The 23,747-nt window shown below is 44.5% G+C and overlaps 1 protein-coding gene across 1 annotated transcript in view; it reads right to left on the bottom strand.

Moving 5' to 3' along the window:
* Window positions 1-23,747, bottom strand: part of slit2 (slit homolog 2 (Drosophila)) — an 85,957-nt gene that overhangs the window by 56,535 nt on the left and 5,675 nt on the right. The window contains exon 4 of the mRNA XM_031876310.1: window positions 18,154-18,225. Coding sequence (XP_031732170.1) covers window positions 18,154-18,225 — 72 coding nt within the window. The remainder of the gene's footprint in view (window positions 1-18,153; window positions 18,226-23,747) is intronic.

Genomic DNA, 23,747 nt, shown 5'->3' on the forward strand with positions numbered 1-23,747 from the left:
GTGTGTGTGTGTGTGTGTGTGTGTGTGTGTGTGTGTGTGTGTGTGTGCGCGCAATTGAGTGAATGAATGCGTGCTTCGATACATTCTACAGGATAGAGACGTGTAGAGCCTGCTGTTAGGCTCTTTTCCTTGGGGAGGGGAGCGAGCGTATGTGAGGGGAAACGCGTGTGTGTGTGTTCAGGGGGGTTGTGTTGGGTTTGAGGGGTTCAGATGCTGATGCTTCATACCACATGTGGGTCACAGCTTCTGCCCCCCCCAGGGCTTTGGGTGGGGTCAAAAATTGGAAAGGAGACGAGCAGCATCGGTGGTCTTTAAATCCGCATTGGTGATCAAGGTTCACTGAGCTTTTTGGCGAGACGGGAGGTACGCCTCGCACGGGGCAAAGCCGGGGGGTGGGGGGTGGGGTGGGGTTCAGCCGTGGTTCAGTCACTCGTGAGCGAATCGCAATCATTTGGAGGAAATGGAAGACTGCTGCGAGAAGGCCATGGCAAGCGAGCCGCAGGAGCGCTCTCAACCTGGCTCCGCACTTTGTGACTGGGTAGAGTGACAGCGAGGGGAGCTGTTAAGTTTATGGGCTATGTGAGAAGGCAGCAACGAGGGGTCTGACAGTGTGTTGTTATTTTTGGTCCGGGGTTCTTAGGTAACTAAAGAACAGACAGACAGAAGGGCAGGCTGGGGGTCAAAAGACCGGAGAGTGGAAAGTTAAAGGACCAAGCTCTAGCTGGTAATTTCACATCATGTATATTTTATGTTCACGTTTTCAGAACCCATCCAGTCTGCATTTCATTTTCTCCACCAGGGGGATCATGCGATGGATCGCGGGTGTCCGTGCGTGAGTGTGCGTCGCCGTGTCTGTCCACGCTAATCTCGCATGCAGCACATTGCCTGTTTTATACTGCCATTGACTGTCTGATTGACTCCTCACTAACTACTCTTAAATTGGCCCGCATAAGTGAGTTTAATTTAGTTTTTGGCAAGAATGTATAGAGAGAGATAGAGAGAGGCCCCTTTCACGCAGAGATTCCGCAATACTGCCTTTAAAACAAATATATATTAATGGACATATACATACACTATATATATATATATATATATATATATATATATATATATATATATATATATATATATAAACTCCTACTCCTACTATTCCTATTACATTTAGTCAATAAAAAATCAAATTAATTATTATCTGCTTTAGTTTACAGGTCCTGGTATTTGTTCATGCTGTGCTTTTCCGATTTTGACAAGTCAAAAAGGTCATATATGTCCTGCTCACAGCTACAAGCTCATTGTTGATGTCAACTTGCGCTCTGGGAAACAGTGGTTGGAAATTCTCCTACATTTTATAGACATTTAATGGGTTCATAAAATCAAAAAATGACAGATTAATGAATCAAAAATGATAATTAAATGCAGATGTTGCTGCATTAACGGCTTGTTGTGTATTTAAGCGTCTGAGTTTCTGACAGTGGGACAGCAAACTCAGAGAGAGTGAGAGCACAAAAGCAACGCGAGAGGGTTGGGGGGGGCATGTTATGACATCAGATGTCGTTAACCAATTAGACGGGGTGTTGCAGGAGAGCGGTTCCAGCAGCCACTAAAAGCCTTTGTGTCACTGACCTCAGGAAGAGAGAATTCAATAACAAACCGTCTCCCCTTTCTTTTCTCCCCCCCCCCTCCTCGTCCTTTCTTTCGCCGACAGCCACTTCAGCGATGGCCGCCTTTGTCCTCCTCCGAGCGCTCTGGCCCTTATTTACGTTGAGCCGAGCGGACCTGCCCGTCTGGAGTAAGAAACCTTACACTGTGTGTCAAGGCCGCGGATTGTTTGCTGGGTCGCTGCCGGGTTTCCACATGACCAGATTAGCAATTAGCCTTAATGAGCTTCGGTCAAAAGGTGAGGGCGCACAACGATCTGATTGGGAGATTTGAATTGGGTGAAAAAAAAAGGTTAAGCGGCACTTGAGCCAAACTAAAGCGAAGAGTCCAAGTACCTGCTCGGGAAAAGATCACTAGTCTACTGATGATGAAACAGGCTTCTGTTGAAGACAGATTTGCAGTATGTCTGTGTTACAATTCATGACAGAGGGCGAAATCTCTGTCTTTGAAACCCTCTTGTTCATGTGAAAAGACAATCTGTCCCAGAGCTTACTCTCAGAAACACACACACACAAGTGTAGCTAGAACAGCTGAGCTTTAGATTGCTCCAAAATCCCCTGTGACCGTGGGTTTGGGTCAGAGGGGTGAAATAAACTTACCACCTGCTACTGGTAGTCCACACACACACACACACACACACACACACACACACACACACACTTTCCCCTAACATCTGCCACTGCAGTCCCTTGTGTTTTGCCAACACCGGAAACTTTCAGACTAATAGTCGCAGCTCCAGGCGGCGCGTACGGTTTCCCAGCTTTTTAATGGCCGTTCGTCTTACATCATTAATGCGTATCAATCACCGTAAACACATGCGGGGCCGCCCGCGCGCACATGCAGCAGGATGTGTATCACTGAGCTGTGAATAACAGAGCTGAGAGCCTCTGCAGTGAGTATTGAGCTGTTGGAGTTCAGAGGCAGAGAGCAGAGAGGTGGACAGGGAGTTGCGCACATACAAGTGTCCAGCCCACATAGAAGTAAACGACACCAGAACACAGTTGCAGTGTGTGAAGCATAACTTTAAGGCTGATATTTTCTGATCACTTGTTTTCTCCAATCAACAGTATAAAACCCAAAGTTTACTGTTTCATAATTGAAGAATATCAGAAAATCCTCACAGTGTAGGAGCTGGAACCAAAGAATGTTTAGCATTTGTGTTTGAAAAATTAATGTAACGATGGGCCAACTACCAATAGAGAGGTCCCGCCCCTTCCGGTGTCCTCTATGGGACACCGGGACTCTATTTTGGAAAAATAATGTGTACAGACCATTAAACAGTTATCTGGTCCAGCTTAAATTGCTCCATAAACTGCACATATGATGTTTGTCGATTTAAAAGATGATTTTGCACGTCAGGAAAGTCGTAAAACTGAATACGTAAGTATAAAACTGTGAAAATACGTAGTTAAAAAGACCGCAGACCCAAAATTCACTTAAGCGTGAGCACACTGAAGCTATGATGCCTTTGTCTTTATGCAACAGCATGTACTCACAGCAACAACGGGTCTCGCTCATTCTTTCACTTCTAGTCCAATAAAAAGAGTCGCTGGATAAAAACACATCCGTTAAGAAAATGTCACATTTGTGCGTGGATATAGCTCAGTTAGCTAGCTAGCTAGCAAGCCAAGGTAACGAACGTGTTGGTGACGCACACTGTGCAAGATGTAGTTCACTGATCACTTCCACACAAAACGTAATCATACTACGACAAATCTATGACAAACTGCGCCTTTCTTGACATCGAAAATTCTCTTTTAAATAAACAAACATCCTTTGTGTAATTCATGGGGCAATTCAAATATAAATATATATATATATCTCCAAGAAATATTTGCCTCTTACCGTTGACTATTGTTGGGGGAAACCGGAAAACATGGAATTCAGTGGCACCTGAATCACATCTCAAACTAAGTATTTTCTCTACAGTTTGTACCTGCAATGAACCTGAATCAAATTATTGACGATGTGTTCGTAGTTTATTATGTTCCTACTAAACATCAACATCTTTAACCATAAATATCTGGTGCTTCTGACACGGTTTCATGGTCTCTAGTCAATAATATAATGTGTGTGTGATGAAGAGACACCAATGGGCCAAACGCATGCACACACAAACAAGTACACACACAAGTGGTCATGGAGGACAATCAGCGATCAAACGTCCAGCGCCTCTCGTCTGACTCCCTTTCATCTCTGCATGCTAATTAACCTTGACCTGAAACCTCCCAGCGCTTAATTGCTACCATGGAAACGGCTGCCATTTGTAGAACGCACACACCAAATGCAGGGTTCAATTAGACCCATCTATTCTGCTTGACTTGCAACAGTCATCGCCATCAGCCCGTCAGTTATCACCTGTCTCTGTCTGTTTCTGCCTCGTCGACTCATAGAGATGAAGAGGAGCTGGAGGCGGGAAGGGAGGAAGAGGAGGAGGAGGAGGAGAGGACATACAAGAGTGTACAAGGACATGAAAAATAGAAATAGGTGAGGCTCTGCAGTGGCGGAAAAAGTCTAAAGAAAAACAACTAGGGCTGTCCTCGAACAAAGAAATCTAAGTCAACGTTTTTCTTTTGACAAGCCGATTGGTTAATTCAACGGATCTGTAAAAAACAGTTCCTCCACAAGCAATTGCACAAAAGCACCACTTTAAATATTTTGTTTAACAGAGATGTGCTGATACAATCTTTGGGAAATAAGTCATTCATCATGAAAAAAGCAAAAAAACACGACTAATCGAACAAAGATAGGGCAGCCCTGAACACAACCTAAAAAAGCACCTCATTACAAGCGAAAATCCTCCACTCAAATTCAAGTTGTATCCCCTAAATGTACTTTAAGTGTCAAAAGTAGAAGTACTTGTTCTGCAGTGAAATGTCTCCTGTGACAGTTGCTATATATAATATTAGTAAATTGTTAATACTGTGTAGTAATAATGTGTAAGTAGCATTTTAGTAAAAAATTCGGGATAAAAAGAGCAATATTTAAAAATGTATAACGATGTGTGACAAAGAAAAGCTAAATTACTTTTAATGATCTTTGCTTTTTCTGGTGAAATGTTGGATAATTGCATTTCTTTGGACCTTGAACCGTTATTGAAATGAATCCATGTGAGACGTTTAGAGGGGAAATGGTGAATACAAAACTAGTAAATGTTAAAAAAAAATTGAGGTAAAAAGTAAAACATTTTCCTCTGAAACGTAGTGGAGTACAAATTTAAAGTGACATTAAATAAATAAATAAAAAACGACTGTACCTAAAGGGGTACAGTACTACAATGCTGAGAATTTGGCAACACAGAAAAAAAGAAAACTTCAAAAAGAAAGTAAATGAGAGAGTTTGAAGGTAAAAGGAGTCACAGAGGGAGAAAAGCAGCCCAGTTGAAGTGCTATAAAAACCAGCCAAGCCAACCCGATGGCTGCTATCTCCGGAGAGAGGCCACTGAGAGAAACGAAGCAGGAGATGGAAGTGCCGCCATTATTTTAGAAATGCAGAGTAAAGTATCTCCCTCCCCCTTCTTAGGCAGGATGACACACCGGGACAGTGACATACTCACACCTGCGTAGGAGTTTGGTTCAAATGAGGCCCGTCACGCCTCCGACGCTGACCGTACGAACCCGCATGGGAGCAGCATGCTGCGCTCGCACAACGCTGGTCTTATTACTGGTGGGGTTTAGTCTGAACATGCAGGTTGTCAAGGGGTAATGTATTGTGGTTAATAACCCTTTCCTCTCCTCCCTCCTTCCCTCCTCTCTTTTCCTCCCACTTTCCATATTCCAGGTGCTTAAGACCAGAGGAATTCTGCTGCTGGGGGTCATGACACACACACACACACACTTTATATTACACTCATATCATCCTAATCTCACCACTACGCCTCTAGCTTGCCACAAAGGGAAGTTGACTGCATGGCCGCTGGTTTATTTGGGGCCAATTTGGATAGCGTTGATCTCATCTAAAACCAGTATGAAGCTACAGCGTGTCATTTGAGTTGAAGACGAAAAGTTAGATGTCTTTAAGACACAAAAAAAGTTTCGTCAGACTCTTCAGAGTCTTGTTAACTTCTGCAAAACTGAAATATCAATTTTGGTCATTTACTTTTATATTTTATGAAGGAAAAGTTTGTAAACAAGATGCAAACACAGATGCGTTCGAGCAGTTTGAAGAAAACAAAAAGATTTTTGCAGAAAAGCGTGTTTTTAACAATAATTACGGTAATGTTCATGTATCCTATGTTGGAAAAGTTTTCGTGCGGATGTTTGTGTGAAGACAAATTCACAGTGATGCATCTGTCTGTGTAAAAATCATAGACTTTATATAAAAAGTGGATGTAGTCGTCATGACGTCGCCCATTGGTTTGTGGACTGCCGTTTTGAAGCCTTGGCATTTCGGCCGTCGTATTGTCGGATTTTGGCCGTCACCATCTTGTTTTTTTGCAACCGGTGAACTGAAGTGACCATATTTGGACTGAGGAGTGAAGTAAAGATGCCGCATACATCACAAGGTAGCCCCGCCCTAAAGCATACCCTGCTTTATGGTCTATTTGACTCTGAATGGATCATTATTTACTAAATGAACATCATGCTGTATTGAAGAAGACTTGAAACTAGAGATTGAGACCATAAACTCATTTTTACAATGTTTACTGAGGTAATAAATCAAGAGTGAAGAGACATTTTCTCATAGACTTCTATACAATCTGACTTATTTTTACAGGAGTCGCCCCCTGATGGCCATTAGAGAGAATACAAGTTCAAGACTCTTCTGCATTGGCCTCAGTTTTCCAAAAAAAAAAAATCACCAGATGCACCTGAGATGGTCGGGTTATTTTGGTGAATCAAAAATATTTAACTTCTCTTCAGGTATAGGAGTTTTTTGTCACTTTGACATATAGAATAATATGGGAAGAAACATGGGAATCAATGGAAATAGAAGTTTCACTAAAAACAGGGAATTCAACGCTCTTTTCCTCCACAGACCCAGAGCTAACGCTGCCCAGCACTGGATAACAGGGATTCAACAAGAACAAGACGATATCCTCAGCTGCTAAGATGTCTGGGAAACACCAACTGTTACCTAGCGGGTCACTACGACGACGCTGACAGGAATCTACTGTGCACTGTTGAACGCACACGCACTGACAGAAACCCACCCACCCGGAGCGCCGCTTGTAATTATAAGAGCTGTAAAACAGGCTGACATCATAGCCTTGGGTCACTCATTCCCTCGACTGACTGTCTTTCAAACTTTGTGTGTGTGTGTGTGTGTGTCTTCAAAAGTAAATTGTCCAGGTGTTTAGGCTCCACCAACTTTCACTGCTACCTTCTGTCCGTAACAACCTGGAACATCCCCGCCCCTCTTCAAAATGCAACTTTATTTTCTGCCTGACTCGCTACGGAAACACTGCTCCACACACACACACACACATATACACACACACAGACCTTCCGTACACACACTCACAAAATAACTAAACAAAGATCTCATAGTCATAGTGGAGATAGCAACAGATGAAAGTTATAAGAGGAAAAGAGAAAAAAAATGAAATTGGGGGGAAATGAAGACGTCAATATCAATTTTGCCAGAATTTTGAATGAAGACAAATTCTAAGAAAAGAAAAAGCTGCTGCTACAATGAGATGAGACAGATGGGGAACAAAACCCATTTGTAGTCCAGAAAAAAAGAAAAAGTCGACATAAAGAGAACGATGAAAAACATTGAGAGAGCAAATTGTTAAAATTCCTCTCTCTGAACTCATAAATTTGTCCTCCGATGAGCTGTCAGGACGCAGGAGACCCCGACTTCTAATACCTGACCTCTGAACTCAGGAACAGGAAGAAACCTGCATGCGCACACACACATTTCCTTCTCTGTGTCTCCCTTTGTTTCCCGTCCTCCGTGTCTCTGCACGTCTGCCAATAGTCCGTAATTCAATTTCTCTCGACGATGAGGATCTGTCTTTGTGTTCCCGTCGCACCGAACCCCTCGTGGAGTTTTGCGACGAGGCCCAAACACACAAACGAGAGGAGAGGGCCTCCTCAGCGTGTGAAATATTTAAGAGGGCTAGGATGAAAAAACACTGTGTTTTGTTTTTGTGAAAGAGTGAAGAGACAGAGAGAGTCAGAGAGAGAGAGAGCGTAAACCACAAAAGCTCTCCTCCGACTCGGCACATTTAGGCCCATTTAAAGGCAACACACTTGCAAGAGAGCGAGACGGGAGAGAGGGCGAAGACAGGAAGCACGTGAGCCCCAGTCATTGTTATTACAAGAGGTAGAAAGAGACGAACGGACGGAGAAAAAGAGAACGAGTGTGAGGAGGAAGGAGTGATGCGATATAATCAGAGTCCTGACTTGTCTTTGCATAGTTTAGATGATCAGATGGCTGCTTCATCCTGCGTTACCCATCTTCCTGGCATCCTGTGTGTGTTCGGTGTGTGTGTGTGTGTGTGTGTGTGTGCTCCCGCCTGACACTTGCCAAGAGGTCAGAGTTCTTAAGAGCAGCCGTCCAATTACTGGTGGGCATGGCGTTACCGTAGAGATGAGAGAAAGCTGTAATTGGATAATGACACATCAGGGTTGGAACCTGTCATTAGACACTCGCGAGGACAAATATACATAAGCACTCGGGTATGTGCGCACACACACACACACACACACACACACACACACACACACACACACACAAACACACACACAGGTCGGGTACCAACCTGTGATTACAAACCTGCTGATCTATCACCAGCCTGCAGCTACACAGCTACATCACACTTTCTCTCTCCCTCTGTCTCTTCACAAAGCCTCCATGCTTTCATCTCTGACTGACGGCAACATTGATACGTTTTCATTTCAACTCTGTATCTATGGCAAGTTAGTTTTACATTTCATTCTAAAGCAGGCAATTCACTTAAAGTGACAGCAGCTGATGTGTTGAGGGTCTGTTTCTGCCCCCCCCGCCCCGAGTCCTCACATTATGTAAACATAGTGCGTTTTAATGAGCCTGGGTCGCCGTGGTCACCTCAAACACACTCAGCTTTTGGTGAAATAATGTGAGAGCCTCTAAACTTGTGAGCAACATCTCTGGGAGGGAATTGCTGGTCAGCTCCCAGTTTCCTCTCTCGGGTTTCCTACTGCATCCGTAGCCTGGATGAGGGTCTTGCATAAGCCTCTCAAAACCAATGTGTTAGGCCCGGGGGAGAGAGATGACTGAAGACTGAAGAGAAAGGTGCTGGAAAGAGAAAAGGAAGATAATAGAGGAGTAGGGGAGAGAGAGAGACGAGAAGGGGAAGAAAATGGGGCGGGAAAAAAAAAAAAAAAAAAAAAAAAGACCAAGCGAGCGGGGGGGAGGTAGGAGAGGTTTTCTTTTGTGGCGGTTGGAGAGTGACAGGGGTGCCAATGGAGTGGCTGGCGATGACGGTCCCACTGGAGAATGCCGGCTATGCCAGTGGAGTGGCACTAATGGAGCCGGAGAGGGGATGCAGTTGCCTGCCCTGGAGGAGGGATATTGTGCGACTGGACAAGGCGGCTTGACACGGAGCCAAGATGGAGGATTAGAGGAGGAGGGAGGGAGGCGCCCGGGGCAGGGAGAGACAGCCATGTTAGGTCTGCTGACTGATTGACATAAACTGAAACCTCTCTGTCTACCATTTGACTGGCGAGACTGTGTGAGCGCTCAAAGTTTCTGGTCTTTGTTCTAGTTTGTGTGCAGCTGGAGTGAGTTTTTTCTGCGTGGATCAGCATTAATAACTCCTTGAAATAGAGTTGAGCACTCGTCAAAGTTGTTAAAATGGCTTCCACAGAGTGACAGTATGATATAAGCAGTATCATCCATAATGTATGAAAGAAATTGGTTTGTGGACGGCCGTTTTGAGGCCTTCTTTTTAACTCAGAGGTTCGCAACATTTGATGACAGTTGCACTGGCACACCGCTGTCATTGAAATCAGATCAAATCCCAGCCGCACGAATTTTAGTGTAAAACTCTCAAAAATGAACAACCAAGGATGTTTCAGTCAAATAAGGGTTGAATGATGGTTTCAAGAATGTTGGGCTGCACAGTATGTAACTCGTCTCCCCACCACCTTGTACACAAAACATGCACACCCACACACACAGCGAGCGGGGGTCAATATTGCTGAGTGGCTGTGATTAGGGTGAGTAGAGAGAAGTGTTGCATGAGGAATTGTCCCGATTACTCCATAATCCCATCCTATAATTCACCGGACCGGGCCGACTCATCCATCAACACAGGGCCCGGATCCATACCCTGCAGATACCCTGGAGAGGGAAACCTCCGTATAGGGACATGGAGGCCAGAAGAAGACGAAGAGGAAATTGCAGGAAATCAGCATGCGACGCACCGGCGTCAACATTGTATTATCAGGTTAAGCACAGAGGCTAAAGTGGGTGAGGAGAGGGGAGAGGAAGCAGACGCGAGAGGAACGGAGAGGACGCGGGATGATTTAGCTGCTCCGTTGGGAGGTATAACCGTATGACCCTTAATCGCAAACCAGCGAGGTGAGGAAACGCTTGATGATCCAGGAGACCTCACACGCACAAGTAGATTCACACACTGTCATAACTACCTGCTTCCAGGTAAGCTCTTCCTGGCGTTAGCTAGGTATGCAATCCCCCCCCCCCCAGTAAGCCACACTCAGGTTACGCACTTCTTTCTGACAGACACGCTGGCTCCAGGCTTCAGGCTACCTGCCATCTACAGTAAGTACTGACATACCTCTCTCCTCTCCTTTCCACATGACTCTCCCCTCCAGCTCTCCTCCTTCTCCCCGTCCCTCGCTTTCTACTTTTTTCTTCCTTTTCTCAATAGAGAAAACATCTCAGTCTTCACCTGGGTAAATTCCCCCCCCCCCCCCTGTTCTTTTTTTCCACACCATTTAAGAGAGCAAACACATCTCTAATCTTTCCTTTAAACACCCTTCATTCATTCTGTCTGTATCCACCCCTCCACTCTCTCTGTGTCTCTTTTTCCAGGCCTGACTTGTCGTCCCGTAATCTGATGGGCAAAACGCCGTTCCTGCTGGCACGTCCATTATCCTGGATATCTCGTTTGGGTTGACATTGATGCTCCCCGACCTTTCACCTGTGAGCTCTGAACTTTGACACTCACACACCCTGGGCGACAGCTGATTAATTGAACTGAGCCACGTAAAACGGAAATGTGTTTGGAGATTGAACAAGAGAAATTTATTTCAAAGTTATACACCTGATATGTTCAGTTTTTCAGGTTTTTGTTTTTTATTGTTTACTGTTTATCAGATGTATTTTGAAAGCAATCATTTCTTAACATTTAATAATGTTAAAGTATTTTCAGAAGAAAAAAAAATGTAGTTGAACTTTAAAGTCATATATGGTAAATATTACAGTACTGTATATGTTTTCATATACAGTACTGTGAGTAAAAGTAGTGTTTTTTTCCTTTAAAGTGAGTTAGTTTTAGGACAAGAAAAAAAGGAGGACACTTATATTTCTCATGAACGAAGACTTTAGGATTTAATTAGGACCAACAAGGTTGTTTTAATCTGAGTTTCTCCACAAACAATCACATGAAAGCACCACTTTGAGAAACAAGTTTGCCAGAGGTACGTATGCTGCCTTTTGCTTTTTTCCTAAATGAAAAAAGCATAAAAAATGACTAATCAATGAAAGAAATCTTAGTCCACTGAGACCAAATTGACAGATTAGATGGCGGCCTTGGGTTTAATGCTCTTCTTCATGTTGACATAATCATGACGCTTGGACAGCTGTGATTTGTGAGGAGAGTGGACTGCACATGGACTACAGACTCTTTACATGATAAATAAGATAAGATAAATCCTTATTGTCCGTTAACACATATTCTTGTCTTGCTTCACCTGCTCCAAACTATTGATTTCTTAGTCTAATCTTTATAGAATGACAACCTCTGAGCACAACAAACTACAGCCTCCGAAATGATCACAAGAAACGAATATTTCAGCCTTCTTGAAAGCAGGATGTATAGCAGGACCTTTAGCTAGGTGTACCTACAAACCTGTGTTTTTAAGTGCTACCGTGTCCATTTAAAATAAATAAATAAAGTTCATAGTGAAAAAGAAAAGCTGAACAAAGCAGCTCAGCAAAATCCACAAGCACACAGACACACACACACACACACACACGCTTCGTGGGCCCCATGCAGGAACAAGTTAGCTCTAGCCGTGGTAAAAGTCGAGTGGGGCGTTTCATATCTTTACATTCTGTCTGTGTAACATCATCTTTTGTGCTGGTGCCCTCTGAATGATGCCAGTTGGGCTTTTGTCGAGCCCTCTCCGAACCGCTCGAGCATGAATTACTGCATTGTGTCGGGATCTGAATGGCAAAAATCACTTCTTAGGAATGAGTGGCCTTGAGCAATCCAGATAGGCGGTCGAGTGATTCACACGATGGCAAGGCGAGTGAGTCACTGACACTCAACACCTCAACGCGCTGTTCTAACCGTCGGTTTGCACTCGAGGTGAGTTGTAACGTTGCGTGCGGACGACATGAGAGAACACAAAAACTGGACCGCGGGAAAGAGAAATTAAATAAATCACTTTTCCTGTTTGGCTGGATGCGATCTGCGTGATCCAAGAGTGCTAATGAAAGCATTTTATTGGACATTATGTCTTTGTATGTGCTGAAAAGATCTGTGTGTGTGTGTGTGTGGGAGAGAGAGAGAGACCGTTTTTATATCTTTTAAAGTGCATTCAGAGAAACGGGAGGGGGCAGGAAATATTGCTGAATGGTAAAGCGGTGTGTTTGTGCCAGGGAGAGAGAGAGAGAGAGAGAGGGAGAGAGAGAGAGAGAGAGGGAGAGGCCCATCCACAGACGCCTCAGGCTCCAAAGGCTTAACTTCATTTCCTTGGACAGACATAATGGCAGATATTTGCATTTCCTATGTACGCAAAGTCAGTGGCCGACTTTGTGCAAAACACTGCAACTAACCATGCCAGCAGATACTGATCTTTTTTTAAAGGCAGCAAAACCAAATAATCCCCTTCAACATCGTGTGGAATAACCAGAAGCAGGACTTTCGTATTTTTGTTATTTTTCGTTTTCCCCCCATGAGCATCACAAAAGGGTCAGTATGGCCTTGATGTGAGTGGAAGAGGTTAGCTTCAAAGATAACAGTGCATCAAATGATTGGAAGAGATGAGAGAGTATGAACTTTTCACTAATCTACTGAGTCCTGTACCGGTTAGGTTTCCCTGACATCCGTCCAGCATCCCAACACCCTTCGGGGGCTGATCACACCGAGATACGTGGCCTCTCAAAAACTGCCTCAGCGAAGCACCTCGGCCCAAACGGCGTGGAGCTGGGTTTTGTGCGCAACGGATCATATGCGACTAACAGAAACTGGATAATATGCTCGTTCACTGCATCCAACATGAAATTGCAGCAACATGAGATTTGAATTCCCCCTTCCCTCTCACACACTCTAGCCCCACCACGTCTACCGCCATCAAAACAGGAAGTCAGCGGTAAAGTAGTAAATCTAGCCTCTTGCTTGATTTGATTGGCTGTCTGGGGCAAGTGTGACATTGACGAGCCGCGCGACGCCACACCTGGTGCTAAAAAGTGAAAATTATTCTAACTTTTATGTGCTAAAAAGACGTATAGGGGAAAATGGTTTTCTGGAATTTTTTGTCCTTTTCCAAGAGACTTTGTTGCCAGTCTGTACAGAGCCTCACATAAATACATATGTGCAAAAATAGGCTACATCATACACCACAACATACCTACATGAAATCAGTGTATCCGCAAGGTTGCAACATGTTCATACCTCATGCATCTGGAAAATATTCACTGACAACATATCTTATTTGTTTTCTTAAATGAGTCATATGCCCAGTTCACATATATAACAGTACTAGTACAGGATGTGTTTACTGACATTTAGACGATCCTTTCCATAATTCATCTTTCACTAACCTTAACCAAAGTGAATTTTGTTGCCTACACCTAACCACCGAACCCCCCGATCTCTAGAGTCAAAGTCCTGCACTTTGTATGAACACTATCGACTCTGAACACAGGTCTATTTTCACTACAATAAATCTGCCACAGAACACGATCCTCGCAGCAGAATATACGCATAACTTCATTAGGTCTTCTCCCAAAATGTGCCTCTCCATTATGGTAAACAATGAAATGACTTCACTCCAAACTTGGTTAGCAATATGTGATTGGACGACTTTTATGTATTCAATACATAATCCTTGTCACATTTAGTTGTTGTTCGTAGAATGTGGTCGATCACGTTGGTCTCACAGTAAAGTTCTAAATGCTACAAGTTTGATCCTAGAATATAAAACATTCCCCGCCTTTGGAGGATCCACGGCTGTTACAAGTTTCATTTGTCATGATTTCTGTTAATGAGTGGGAGGACCCCCCCCTCACTTCTACATATAAATCACCTCCTGCTTAGATCTCCTGACTGGAACATTCTTCACCTTTTGACCTCTGGGAGGGCCCAGAAGTCGTCGTCACTGTGGCAACTAAAATCGCCCAACGCGCTCTGTCTTAATTTAAAAAAGCATGATTTGCTCAGAGAAGAAATGTTCATCTCTTCCACCTTTGACCCCCTCTCTTCCTCTTCCTCTTCCTCCTCCTCGTCCTCCTCATCCTCCTCCCTCCGTGTCGGCTAACTGTCGACACGCTGGGAAAGCCCACATCTTCTGAAAGACGCCTGTGCTCTTGTGACCATTGTGCGGAGCCTGTCGCCTCGGCCGAGGTGGTACGTGCGTGCGTGCGTGCGTGTGTGTGTGTGTGTGTCAGGGTTAAGCTCTCACCGAAGACAAAGCCACAACCTTCGAGGCTGCTAAGCAACAATGCTGCCTGGTAAAGCCTCATCAGGGCACCATTTAGCAGAGGATTAGGGACTATTACACACATAAACACGCACGCACAAAATCGGAGCCTCATCAACTCATCAATTCAAACCCCAGGCCGCTTTAACTCCGGTTTAATGTCTGCATTTTCCTCCTCTCAATCAGCTTGTCCATATTGACTCTCCGTCAGAGGAAGGATGAAGGACAGAGGCACAACTCACTTTCCTTCAATTTCTTTTCCTCTATCTCTCACTTCTTCGACGCTCAAGCAAATAAACAAAAAGCCAAAGTTTTAATTAACGGCCTCGACTCGACACAAAACACAGAGAGACACGCGGTGACCGAGTAACTGGGAAAAACTGTTGCCGAGGGACGTTTGCCAGAAGAGGCCGAGCGCCGTAATAGCGCACATTAAATACACACAAACACTGTCCCATCAATCTAGCCTCATACTCAGGCATAACCCGACTGTTCAGCTGTGGAAGCAGTGACCCATTCTCTTATCCTCCCATCACCCCATCCCTTCATCAACCCCCTCTTTCATCTCTCCCTCTTTCATCTCTCTACTGATTTCTGTCCAGCAAAGAGGGAAGAGAGAGAGAGAGAGAGAGAGAGAGAGAGAGAGAGAGAGAGAGAGAGTTGGCGGGGAAATGAAAAAAAGAGGAGAAGAAACTCTACACAAATAAATGTGTTCACCGTCGACAGCGTGTCATCTGCATAGAGATGGAAAACAATCGTGTCGTACTGAATAATAAAATAATAAAAGGAGCTTCACGATAGAAGTGTAAGAATTGAATCTGGAATCACTGATTGTGCTGCACTTGTTTCTCTTCCTGGTATCTTTGCATCGTATGAAATAAATAATAATATAAATATTATTATATTGTAAATTACAGAGGAATTAAATGTCCTGAAGAAGCCTGTGATATGTGAAAATAATAAAATAAGTTTTGGGTGTTATAATAATTCATTTGTGAAATTGCATATTTTTAAGTCAAAAACCTTCACATTTTCTTGGGGAGGACCCCCAAACCTAATATCTTCTCATCGTATTGATAACTCAGCGGACAAATTGCATCAAAACTACTTCAGAGGGTATTTGCATTGCATATAGTCACTCAGCAGAGAACACACTGAACTGAAAATCACTTGCCATAAAAAATGATATGAAAATAAAGTGCATATTGTATTCTCATTGTGGCACTGAACACTTCTTTAATAAAATGCACATTTGAAAATAAAAATACATACTGTATTCTTTTCTCATTGTTTTACTGACCACTCTTAACTTGCATGTAGATGTCATAAACATCATATGAAATAAAGTGCATTAAGTAAAGTGTCTGGGTTCTTCCCATTTATGTCCCAATCCTACAGGTTGAGTTCTCAGTAACTGACATTTCCCAGCCTGTACGACTCTCGTGCCGTTGTGCCGTGATGTGGTGTGACGTGGTCATAATAATCGACTCGGTGGTCTAGTCGTCTAACATCACACGATGGGGCTACTCTCTCTCTCTGCAGGGGGAGCAATGTTTTGATACGTTTCGTAATCCTCTTCATAAATCCTGGGCACATAGTATCCACGGCCCTATAGTATACGGCCGCTTGCTTGTGACACGCCATGTTGTGATTTTGGCCAAATCATGTGACAGGCCGGGAGGTCGCTGGCACATTAGAAGGAAATAGGCAACATCTAGTGTTCCAGGAGCGGAGGAGGAGGCTGTTTGACACACACACAGGGATTCGAGGCAATTTAAAGGACATTTTAAATCTGTTTAAAACGGGGACATATCGATACTTTATCGTTTTAAATAATATCGCGATAGTTATTATCAAAATATATCGACTATTAAAATCGAATTGTGTTTCAGTTGACTTTACCAAACACCAAATGTCATAGAGGATGCAAACCCAGGTCAGTAAGTATGTCACACTTGTAAAAAAACAAATGTTGACATAATTGACATAATCGAGGCAGAAATAATGGCATATCTCACACCTGACCTCAGTTTAATTCAGCCCTCAAAACCCGAAACCACGGTGCTGAGCAAAGGTTAAAGAATCCAGCACGCATTCACACTCACACACACAGATTTTTCCAAAGCCCCAAAAGAGTGAAAACATCATTTTCATAATAGCAGGTTGACCAAATGTTCATTTATAGCAGTACTGTCGCAAGAACCAAAGTGGGTCCGGTTTCGCACATACTTTCTGACCTCGATGTCAAACCTAACAAGATTCCACTTCGGAGGTTCTCAAGGGTTTCTTGTTGTGTTTTCTCAAAATAAAAATACACTGTCGGGGGTGTAGAAGTAGACATAAGAATATTGACCACAAATATTGTTGGCTAAGCCTCCGTGGTTGCCGTTCATTCTGAATGACTCCTGTACGTCTGACTGATCTGCTCGGAGCTTTTGTGGCTGCAACGGCGCCAGCTTGGCAAGTTTTTTTTTTCCTGATTGTCATTTAGCAACTTTCTCTTGAGTTTTCTTTCTTTCTCTGCCTACAGTTGATTTATATCGTACTATATTTGGCTGTGTAAAAAACAACAACAATTCTAACACAACATAATGAATGCTGTTATGCTGAATGAAGTGTCTGTGTTCGGTGAAGACGTGCAGCAGATGAGGGACCCGAAACACACACAGAGAGAGGCCGCTTGTCTGCGACAGCTGAGCAGAGAGCATTATATCCCAGTTGTATTTTTACCTCGGCCCACACGCTGAGCAATATGCCAACTCTTGGCCTTGAGAAACTCACACACACACACGCAGAAAAACAGACGCACGCCCTCAGACACGACAGGTCGAGTCCCAGCCAACCGCCGTAGAGGCCGCAGAACATAAACAACTTTCACACACTCTCTGAATCATCTGAGCATTTCAATATTGTTTCAGATAAATATATTCAGCCACACGTATAAATATATGTGACCATAATTATTCCCCAGGACCACAAACGGCCGTGACGGGAAGGCATTTCCCACAGTCTTTAGCAACGCTGCCGCCCGGCCCGACGCTGCTGGAAATCCACAGCTCGGTTTACAGTGCAGATGCTCGGCCTGAGAGCGAGGATGGGGCTCGACGGCAACAAGCGGCGGTTCACCGGTTTGGAGGCAAACTGGAACGTTTTATGTTCTGTAACTGAAACCGCCTGCGAAGTGTAACTTCAGGAGAGAAACCTGTTTCTGTGTTTCGCTGCTTATGTCTCCCTTGATCCGGCATGCTCACTTTCTCCTCTCCATCCGCACACACACACACACACACACACACACACACACACACATGTCTCTCCCAGTGGGCAGCAGCTGTTGGAGTGCTAATCTCCATCAGCTACTGAACTGGCTTCTATGGAGAGGGCCACGTAAAATCGTCTCCCTCGCTCCTTCAGCCAGAGTGAGACCACGCGGCTGCGTCACCGAGAAAACAGGATATTTTCTGCTGTGGTTTACAACGTCCGTCACATATATCAGTATGTATATAACATACGTCTGTGACCTGCACGAGCTTGTGGGGGATGCACACAAACGCACCATCGCAACAATTCATCTGTACGATCTCAGGCCCGTGAGGAAAATGAACAATATTTCAGTTAACAATGCAGAGTGATGGATAGAGAGAGAGAGAGAGAGAAATAAAAAAACAGCACTTACAGTCTGTAAAGCTTTGTCGTTCCCAGGAAAAGCAGCTCGGGGAAGACGGCCAGATTATTCCGATTCAGGCGCCTGGAAAAACACAGCATAAATTAGGGGAATAAACTCTCCGTATCCACTTCCAGACAGTGTGGGCGAAGCGGTTACATGTGCGTATGATTAGCTTTTTAAGGTGAGATTTGTGTTTCCTGAGCATCATATCAAATTAGGTTGTATGTGTTTTGATTGTAACAATAGTTAGAGGAGGCAGGCAAGGAGCGAGGAGATTGATGGAGACATTAAAAACATGTTCATGGACGGATACGCAAAAAAACAGACTCCGGGTTTAGCCCTGATTTAAGAGGTGCAACATGGATGCCAGACAAACAGTGAACTCGAGAAGGACTAAGGGAAGGCGAGGGGGGGGAGAAGACGAGGGAAGGGGTTGTGTGGGGGGGGGGGGGGGGGGGGGGGGGGGGCTTTTTTCTTTCTCTTTTTTTACCACAAAGGCGAAGGAGAGGAGATGATGTGGGAAAAACAAACAGGCAGTCTGGCCGGGCTACCGAATGTGTGAAAAGGACCCCACTGAGTAAACAAGGCCCTCACAGGGGAAGAACTCACAACAACCCGTCATCACGCACCCCCCCCCCACACACACACACACACACACACACACACGCGCACACACACAGAAGAGTTGAGTTTAATAGTCTGGGTGCGATCATTTAACCCTGGTTGAGTGGATTGAAGAGGTTTGCGTGTGTGCATATGTGTGTGTGTGTGAGTGTGTGTGCGTGTGGTTGTGCCTTAATGTGAGTCAGAGGAGTGACACAATGAGCGACACACTGCTGAAACAGTTTAACCCTGACACACACACACACACACACACACACACATTGACAGGCCCGGCGACGTATGCCGAGCCGGCTGCTACTGGAGGAGAATGACAAGAGGAAAGGATAAAATGAAGGATGGAGGCCGGATGAAGGAGTGACTTCAAACTAATAAGAAAAGCCACTGACAGTACACACATTTACACACAGGAACACACAGATTCAAGAAACACCACGGACTTTACTCAAACACAGAACTCCATTCAAAACCTCTCTTCAAGTCTCTCAATGGCCTAACCTTCGTCTTTCACCTCTTCCTGCTTCACTAGGTGAGGACTGATAACGTCAGCCCCTCTGTCCCCATGTTCCACCCACAAAGTGCACAAACGTGCTCGCGCGCGCCAATTCGCACTCCGCGGTTACATCAGAGGCTGCTTAAATATTTAACGTCCCGCAGAACGGTGTTCCTGAATTATTCACCGCTCTTCCCTTAACGCCGGCTCTGGCGGCTAAGAGCCCCACGTGGTCCCGTGGAGAGGCGCACTCCTCCTGCGGGCCCTGCCCAGCCGTGAGCGCCCCGTTAGTGGGCAAGACCTCCCCTGGGTGAGTGCACGGACTGATGCTGGAGGTGGGGAGGAGGGATCAGGACGGAGGGGAGGTGGGGGGGGGGGGGGTATGAGCTCATTCTCTTAAAATAGATGCAATGCTGTCAGACTAGGAGACTGAGCGAATGAAGTAAAGATAGTGAAGGACCAGAATCAGTCTGGTTCCACTAAGGTGTCGCACATTTATTCATAATGTTTCTCAGAACTGTGTGATTATTTCATTATATGTTAACACCTTAACCACCATGGCCGGCTTAATTTAGAGTCATAAAAGTAACGTGAGGCAGATGAATCAGTCATCGATGCTTCGTTATCCCTTAGAGAAGAAAGCGTAACTTGTTCACTCCGCCTCCTTTGGGCCGCATTTGCAAATTAAAGCACAAAAATAATTGCTAATTGCTTCATTGAGTGCTCGAAGGCTAATTCATAAAATCGATGACTGATTCATCATTTTATGAATTAGACTTCACGCACTCAATGAGGCAATTAGCAATTATTTTTGTGCTTTAATTTGAATGATAATGAAGCATTCATGTTAGGGCTGGGCGATGAGTCACATTCTGTTTTTGTCCAACAGTCAAAGATATAGCCTACATTCGAAAAAATAATGCGCCGTAATTCTTAGAAATTCCCACAAAATCATTTTGTATGTTATGAATCTAATCGCGAGCGAATGAAGTACAGGGACCCACACGGGGCCGGTGATAGGGGCGGTGGAGGGGTCAAACAAAAAGTGATTCCTAAACTTAACTAAGCTGTGAAGACGGAAGTTTATTTTGAAAATACCGTATGCTTGTAACGAGCGTAAATTGACACGAATTGCTGGATATCGTAAGAAAACCCACGAAAAATGAGGATTAACCTTTTTGTAAGATGTCGTACGAACCGTTATATGGAGGATAAGTTGATTGTCTTTCAATCGAATCATATCGTCTACATTGCTAATAACAAGCATACCGACTCAAATTTCTCATTTCACATTTTGCACTGACATTCTTAGTTAAATGAGAAAATACTCAGTACTTTTCATTTGTAAGGTATTTACCAGAAAGCATGCTGTATCTTGATACATGTCCTTATCGAGATATGAAATGACTTATATCTGGATAGAAGATTTTTGCCGTACTGCACAGCCCTCATTCATGATGTCACAACAACCTCTGCAGATGATACAGCTCAAGTCTAATGAGGTCACTCCTTCAGCCACTCCACTTAATAAACCAGCTCGAAAAAAAGCCCAAGAGCCCAAGATGACGTCTGTCAAACAGTTAAAAACATAAGATGTTGAATTTACATTGACATAGAAGAAAAAGCAGCACATTCTCACAGTTGAAGAAGTGGAACCATTGTTTTGATACTATTTCATGATACATTTTGAAGTTTTTATTTAATATCAAAATTGTTGTGGATTTATTTTCGTCATTGACTACCGCACAGACAAGATCTGCCCCAAACGTTTATTTGAAATATATATCAAATATCTGGCATCATTGTTATGAGTAACTTCATGAGTAACTCAAATATCAAACAGCTTGTGTAAACTTAGGTCCCTATAACATGAACAAGATGGTGACTCAGCACAGTCAGTTCGGCTTGAAGGTTCGGTGTTAAGGATCTGTGCTAAAAACCTCTAATGTCCATCTAAAAGTACCGACTGCCTCTGACTCAAACAATCTAGTCGTCAATAGTGATATATAGTGGTTTGTTTCATGGACCTGAAGGAATGCATCATTCTGTGTGTGTGTGTGTGGGTGTATGTGTGTGTGTGTGTGTGTGTGTGTGTGTGTGTGTGTGTGTGTGCCCATAAACACCCTCAGAGCACTCCCACAGTCGTGATTCATTAGTCAGAGTCTGGCTGAAAGTGAATGAAGACTGAGTCGCCAGTAGTCTGAGGTGTGAGAGTCGATCCAACGAGCTAATGTCACACTGCAGCGTGGTGATAATCCCTGCAATCATAAACAGATGCTGGAGGGCCGCAAACCACACAGTAAACACACACACACACACATGCATAGCCACACAAACATAAAATACAGAAACACACACACACTCCTAACACCTCACGGCCTTGTAGATGTGTGGTACTACAGGTTTGCAGGCTGGCAGGGAAGGAAATAACAAACCACCTCAGAATCCAATTATTACTCCAGCGATGCCACTGCTTCCATAATACACATTTTACACCACACACACACACACACACACACAGTACTGTTATCATAGTTATATCCCAAACCTTGTGGACATTTCCGTGACCCAGAGAAACCGTCTCTATTCCAAAGAAAACCGCTTCAAACTGACCACTGTGAGTGTGTATCTACTGCAACGGTTTGTGTATTTGTTCCACAGCTGGTGCAGTGAACCACCATCCACCAGAGTTTCACACGCTCCAATCTGATATCTGTTATTTAGTGACAGACACCGTAACTGGCCTAAACACACAGCAATGAAATCCAAAAATCGATCACATTCAGCGCCGTTGAAGAGCTTTTTCCCTGAACTTTTGAGCATTCGAGCAACTGTTTACCGACAGATAGAACACAAGTTGACAGCTGCAGGGACCCTCAGCAAAACATCGATCAGAAATTACCTTTTTTTTTTGACAGAACAGTTGTAGTAGTTAAAATGTTTTGCGGGCAGATGATTTCAAGCTCAGTCACTCAATAAAAATAATAATTAAAAACGTTTATACACATAATTTATCGCTTATCCAGCACTTTACTTTGAAATCCATATCCTGCTTTCCAGCCTCGCTGTTGCGATTATCTCCTGATAGTCACATTGTCTAAATATTACAACTCGATAATTAGCTTGAGGTTTAATTATCTCGTTTGTGATCGCCGTTGACAGACACGTCTTTCTACCTGTACACAGCTATTCATCGCCACTGAAATAATCTGTGATGGTGCCATCACTCAATTACAGGCTAATCATCTGAGGCTTTATCTCACCACAGAGTCTCAATACCTGTAATTACTGTTTCCTTTCTCTTTGCATCTGTGTGGCTAATATCCTCTCCGATCTCGCGGGCTTTGAATTGGATAGGGGGACTATAAACCTGTGAGAGGAGGATAAGAGGATCAGGAAGTTTCTATTCTTCATCATCTACAGGGAGAGAGAGGGAGGAATGTATGACATTCCTATCGGCGCGGGACAATAGAGAAAGAGAGAGAACAAGATGGGTGGGTACGGGAGAAAAACAAGAGGAGAGGTGAAAGCATGAATGAAGTGTGAGTGGCTGTAAGGGGGCGGGGGGGTGAAGATAAGAACCTGTACTGACAGAGCAGCCTTGCGCAAGTTAATGCGCATGCACGAGTGTGTCCATACCCATACGTGTGTTGTGACATGCCTATCTCCACCCCTACCCCCCACAGCCATTGCCCCACACCTGACCCCAACCGGCCCAGCCCTGCAGGGCCTGTCGCAAAAAAAAAAGGGGGTGAGAAGAGGAACCGTTCTCCACCACCGTGGGGGGCAGTCACTGCGGATCCGTCAGGCCAGCTTAGGGCACTCTCCTCCGGGCAGCGGTGCCCAGCAGGCGCCCCTCCAGACCCCCAGAGAACGGAGGCCTTTGAAATGAGCCCCCCAAGACTCCAGACTCCGGAGACGTGCCATTGTCCGGTGCCTGCGGGGGGGGGGGCATTGATGACTCCGTCCCCACCTTTGTGTTTGTGAACATGCCACGCCAGAGATGCTGAATTAAGAGTTGAAAGCCCCTCGCGAGCCACGTTGTGTCGGAAAGTTAGCTGCTTGTCAGAGGCGTTTGTTGCCATCAGATTCAAGATGGAAACTTTATCTGCTCCCGGTGTTTACAGCGTACAGTCTACATTGTATGTGCAAGTGTGTGTTCCTGTGCTCACATGAGATTCTACACTCACCAGAGTGCACCATCTCTTTGCACGGAGGGAAATCGCTAAAAGAGTTGACTGTTATACGCAGTGAAACAGTGAAGTATTGCCCCCTTTGTGTGCAGCTCAGGGCAGGAATTCCCAGACGTGCTTATCTGGACAGAACCCAGCATCGGTCGCATGAGTAGCAGATTCCTTATAGCCGTTCATATAGAGCAGCTCTCGCTTTGTCAACAAAGAGCAGCCGCAGGGCAGCGGAGAGCGGAGAGGAAACCAGGCACGACATGCCCAAGACTAGAGCAGCCGGGGGGATCGTGACACTTCGTCCT

Source organism: Anarrhichthys ocellatus, unplaced genomic scaffold (assembly GCF_004355925.1).
Source record: "Anarrhichthys ocellatus isolate YVR2014 unplaced genomic scaffold, GSC_Weel_1.0 scaffold107, whole genome shotgun sequence".
Classification (NCBI taxonomy): domain Eukaryota; kingdom Metazoa; phylum Chordata; class Actinopteri; order Perciformes; family Anarhichadidae; genus Anarrhichthys; species Anarrhichthys ocellatus.